At 54.0% G+C, this 5,249-nt stretch overlaps 1 protein-coding gene across 1 annotated transcript; it reads right to left on the minus strand.

The window, feature by feature from the left end:
• Positions 1 to 1,521: 1,521 nt before the first annotated feature.
• LOC104626977 (PDZ and LIM domain protein 4-like) lies at positions 1,522 to 5,009 on the minus strand (the record flags this gene model as incomplete). The annotated part of the gene is made up of 3 exons (XM_010295037.1): positions 1,522 to 1,726; positions 2,690 to 2,810; positions 4,933 to 5,009. Coding segments are annotated over 3 exons (403 nt in total), but the record flags the coding sequence as incomplete, so codon positions are not given.
• Positions 5,010 to 5,249: the final 240 nt, after the last annotated feature.

Genomic DNA, 5,249 nt, shown 5'->3' on the forward strand with positions numbered 1-5,249 from the left:
GGAGAAGGTCTAAATGCGTCCTTGTAACATCCCCAAATCCTTCCTCCCTCTGGGGTGAAGAATCTGTAGGAAGAAATTGCCTGCCCAGCCCCAACCAGATAATGCTCCCAACACTCCTCCTCCTCTAGTCCCAGGTTTCTCAGACCCCTGTTACGGACACCCAGAAGGGGAAGGAGTGCTTTGGCCATCGCCCCATCTCTTATTTTCCTTCTCCGGGGAGGGGAAACAAGCAGAGACGTTTCTTTCCCCCCACCCCGTCCTCCCTCTCTCAAGTGAGGAGGAGGAAGGAGGCTGTTGCAAAGCAGAAGTGACCTTGCGGTACCAAACACGCGGCTCCTACCGCCACGCGCGGTGCCATCCAGCAGCTGGGTGACTAAACTCTCTCCTCCAAATGCTAATGTGACACCCCCCTGCCCCCATTCCTCCAACAAAGCAACAGCCACAAATCCTCAGAAACGTTTCTCCATCAAATGAAGCGGACAACGGACCTGGCGAAAAGTGCAGCCTTGGGATACGGGTACAACTCCGAACCCGCTGCCTCTGGAGTCGGGGCGCGCAGCTGGGCTCACCGCCGCTCCGGTTACTTCCTAAGTGCCTGGAGGGATTTCATCACCACCTCCCCGCTGCGAGGCCGACCCGGACGGCAGCAGTCTGGGGAGCTAGAAATAAAGGACTGCAAAAATAGAGCAAAAGCTGAGGAGGAGTCAGAATGGCCAAAGCAAGGACAGCCGTGGGGCAGGAGCGTGGGAGGCGGGAATAGCTGAGGTGGGCTCCGTGCTATTTCAGTGTCCTTTAAAGGTGCTGCTCGGGGGAGTAGATGGCAGAGAACAACTGAATTAGGAGTAAAAGAAGGAAGAAAAAAGCCTCATCGCACGCTCGGTGTGGAGATCTCTCGGGGAACTCGGATCAGTCCATGTCAGCCTCAAACTGCAGTGCCCTGATCCAGGGAATTTCACAGCAAATACTGTTTTAAGAGACCGCCCTTCAATGGCACATCTGCTGGGATGGGGCTGAGCCGGGGACCCCGACCCACCGGTACCGCGGCCGAGACTCCCCAGGGGGTCGGTTTTTAATCGCTGGGGCAGCTGGAAGGCAGGAGATTAAGGTCAGGATATAGGAGTTGGCTTCTTTTGTTAAAGTGCCTTGTTTTCTTTGAGCTTTTAAAACATCTTCCTTGCTTTTTCAGAAGGGGTGTGTGTGTCAAAAAAAGGAATACTGGTTTTATATGAAACAGAGTAGAGCATTAATCAATATTTACACAGATCTTGGATAAGGTTATGGCACAGACTAATAACCCAACACAGCAACCCAAAAAGCAGAGTGTCAAAAAGAAGGGAAAAACCTGTTCGTATGCTTTCAACACCATCCCCTTGAGATCCCAAGTGTAAACGGTTTTATCTAAGAAAAGGCATTTTAACTTGGGCTTTGGTAATCGGGGTTGATTACAGCCACATTGCGCAGCCGGCGGGGAGAACGTGGGTGGGCGCGCGGCCGCCGACCTCTCCAGAGCACAGCCTGGGTTTAGACAAGTTCAACTTTAGCGTTTGGATAAACAGCCACCACGTCATATCCCTCGGGGGGCTTAACCCTCTCCTTCGCGTGCGTCTCGCAGTACAGCTGCTCTTCGATGAAGAAATACCCTCTCTGCTTCAGGTTGAGGCCGCAGTCGTCGCACATGAAGCACTCGGGGTGGTAGAGCTTGTCCCGAGCTTTGACGATCGTGCCCCTGGTGAGAGGTGGGGAGAGATCAGGTGGGATGGGGGAACGCTGAGCATAAACAGCTTTTCCTGCTGCCTCGAGTAAAACGGAGTAAGTGAAGGAAAGCAGCAGGCAGAGGCACGCAAGGGTGTTCCTGTGGGATCCCATCCCAGCATCTCGGCCCACCCAAAGCTGCCACCCCGCTCCAGGCGCGGCTCCACCATCCTTCTGCGGGGAGGGTGCTCCGCTCCCGTTTGCCCGCACGCCCTGCGGCACCGCTCCACGGCTCGCTGCAAAGCGGAGTCTTAAATACCTACGCTCAGCCCGGATCCAAACATCGGAGCCAGCGTCCCCCAAGCGCTGCCGGGGCTGCGCACACGCGGGCACGACGGCTTTCGGAGCAGAGCCCCTCAGCTCGCAGCACCAGCGAGAACATGGTTACAGGCATTTGCAGAGCAGATTCTCAGCCAGCAAATCTGGCTTGAGCAGACCGTAAATTACAACAGAACATAAATTACAACACAATGAAGCAGAAAAACGCCTATATTCTCTGAAATCAGACCCAACACCCATCTGTCGGAGAGTAACTCTTCAACAAACAAACAAAAATAACCCGCAGACCTCTTCTACTTGACCCTCGAAGCGTTTCTGCAGCGAGAGAGTGCCAGCGCCGCCGGCGCTATTCATAGTCCCCGGGCAGTTACTGTGATAAGCCGGGCAGACACCACCCCATCAATCATCCCCGTTTTGCTGCCAGATCCCCTTAAAAGGGGCAATCCAAACCGTATTGCTCGGTTCCAGGTTTATAAACGGTTAGCAAAAACCAGAAAGGGATTCGAGGTATTCCGCTATAAACGCAAGGTATTCTGCTGTAAATTCAAGGGATTCTGATAGAAATTCTAACCCGCGTGTCTGGTAGGACCCGACCCAGCCGCGTTCCTGCGTTCCCATCCCCACCGCACCGCAGGCTCCGGCGAGACGCGACACTTACACGATCCCGTTCCCGCAGCGGGTGCACTCGGGGAGCATCTGCAGCCCGGACATGGCACCGCCAAGCTTTGACACTGGGGACTTGATGTTTCGGGGGTTGCTCAGTTTGTCCAGTTTTTCACCTGCCAAGAATTTTAAACAGACGTAGATTGAAAACTTATGCTCTCACGGCTTTTTTTTTTTGCGGGGCGGGGGGGGCAGTCCATAAGGAGTCAGATGAGTCTCTGCCTGTCACACCAGAACTGCAACTTGCTTGTGAAGAATTAAAGAGCAAATAGTGAGACCAACTATTTCAAAAGTCACACAGCCTTCAGTTTGCAGATGACCACAGGACGCTGCGCTGAGCCTCCGCTCATCCTAACGGAGCACGGGTGGTGGCAGAAGCCCTCGGCTGCACCAGGAGATGATCTATCCGCGCGCTGTGATAGCACCAACTCAGCACATATATCTTACCTTAATCTAGAGATGAGAGGTGAATTTGGCTGCAATACTATTTAGTAAGTTAAGAAATATAAAGAGCAAAAATCTCAGAAAAGCTCCAGAGAGAAGAGGTTCTATTACATCAACATTTCAGGTGCACTTGGTAGATCCACATCAGTCACGGAGACAAAGATGAAAGCCTTTTGGAGAATTAGGCAAATTAAAATGAACAGGAATGGAATTACATGGATTTTTCTTCCTAGAACACTCATTTAATCTCAAATAATCTAAAATAAAACACTGTGATAGAAGGTAAGGTGTTCTGCGGCACCAAGCCTCGTTTCATAGAGGTTCAACGACGGGAAAGGCAGCAATGAAAATTTTGTGCACATGAACCATATCATGGCAAAGGTCTCAGTGCTGCAGCCCCCCTCCCTGCAGATCATCTATCATCCGCCCTCGCGCTCCGGGCGATACAAACACGCTTGTTGCCAGCCACTGGGACACTTAAAAGCCTCCGGTATTCACTGCATGGTTCTTCACGGCTCACAACTGACTGGTCTTTTGGGTATATATTGATCTGCGGTTCCTCTGTGATGGCCTAAGGTTATAGAAAGGAAAAGCACACGAAAAGGACAATATATTTTACTCCATCGGCTGGTACAGCTTGGAAAAGAAACAGAGGAGCCCTTGGATGAACAAGCCATTCTTCAGCATTTGGGCTTCCCACGCTCCCTGAGCTCCCAGGGTGTTCCAGCCCACGGTCAATCTTAGACGTGTGCTTAAAGCCCGCGACGCCCAGGAGGTCTCAGCAGGGGCCCAGGCATTTCCGACCCACGTGTCCATACGCACCGCGCCGGTTTTGGAAACTTCCCCTTGGATCTTGCTAGGAACATCTCTGCATTTCCTGGAGCGAACTGTTAGCACCTGGAAGCGGCGCATCACCGCCGGTGGTCGCTCAGTGGACACGTGCACGTTGACGCGGTACGTTTTGAAGCGCGTCGCTCAGCGGCGCTTCCACGGAGAGACCCCCGCTCCCCGTCCGACCCCCCCGGATGCAGACAGAAAAAAAAGCCCCGCCTCTGTCCCAGATCCAGGGTCTTCCACCAGTCCCAGCCCAGCGAGTAAAACCAAAAGAACCAATCTCCCCACCAAACCCCACCGTCCCAAGGCGGACTGTGATACTCGGAGATGCCGAGAGCCTCGGTACGTGCGAGGCTGCCCGCCCAGGAGCGGCCCAGGGCTGCTCCACCCCGGGGCTCCTCCGAGCGCTCGGCTGGCCCCAGCCAAGCTCGCCCGCCGAGTCCTCCCGCTGCCGTGCTGGGAATAAATCGAAACAACTGCTCAAGCTGTTGGCCTCCCCCAGCGTGAGATACGGCGTGTTTGGACTAAACATGCTCATCTGCCAACATTTAACAGTTAAGCTGTCACTGTCTCCCAGACAGAGCGCTTGGATAAGCTGCTTAAAAGAGAGGGGGGTGGTGGGGGGGAAGATTTTACAGCAAAACGAGCCCTGCAGAGAGGGCTGCTTCCCGTCTTCCCAAACGATGGATCATTTCCTACTATTTACCAGCCCACAGTCTCATCGTAATTTATGGTCCTCAGCAAGGCAGTGAGATGCTTTAACTCCACAATCTCAGCCATCGCCATCCCCGTCTGCGGCTGCAGTGCTCATCCTTTCCCCCCCAAGGGCAAAGCGGTGCTCACCCTCCCCGCGCCAGGGGCCCCCGCGGGGACGGCCGCTGCGATTCCTCCGCAGACCCCCAGCACGAAGCATTGCTCCTTACAGGTGTGGGAAGGAGGTGGCGATGCTGAAGAACATACGGCTTCCAGGAGAAACATCTTCTGTATAGCACAGGTCGTTGTCTGAGACGCCCAGCTCCTCAGAGAGGAGATCTGGACTTTAAAAGGACAACGCAGAGCAGGCTCAGGCCAAAATGTGTGATTTTAGGCTTAAGGAAAAAGGAGCAGGGGTGGGAGCTGTAGAACAACCTAGCAGGAACGCTCCCGGGGTTTCAGCCGTGATGGAACACCACCAGGAGAGATGCTTTTCACTTCCCTTCTCACCCCTCACGAAAGAAACACTGCCAGCGTTGTAACGGCCGGGGCACGAGCAAGACCGTGCCTGCAGGCAGCCGCGC

This window comes from Phaethon lepturus, unplaced genomic scaffold, assembly GCF_000687285.1.
Source record: "Phaethon lepturus isolate BGI_N335 unplaced genomic scaffold, ASM68728v1 scaffold47669, whole genome shotgun sequence".
Lineage (NCBI taxonomy): Eukaryota > Metazoa > Chordata > Aves > Phaethontiformes > Phaethontidae > Phaethon > Phaethon lepturus.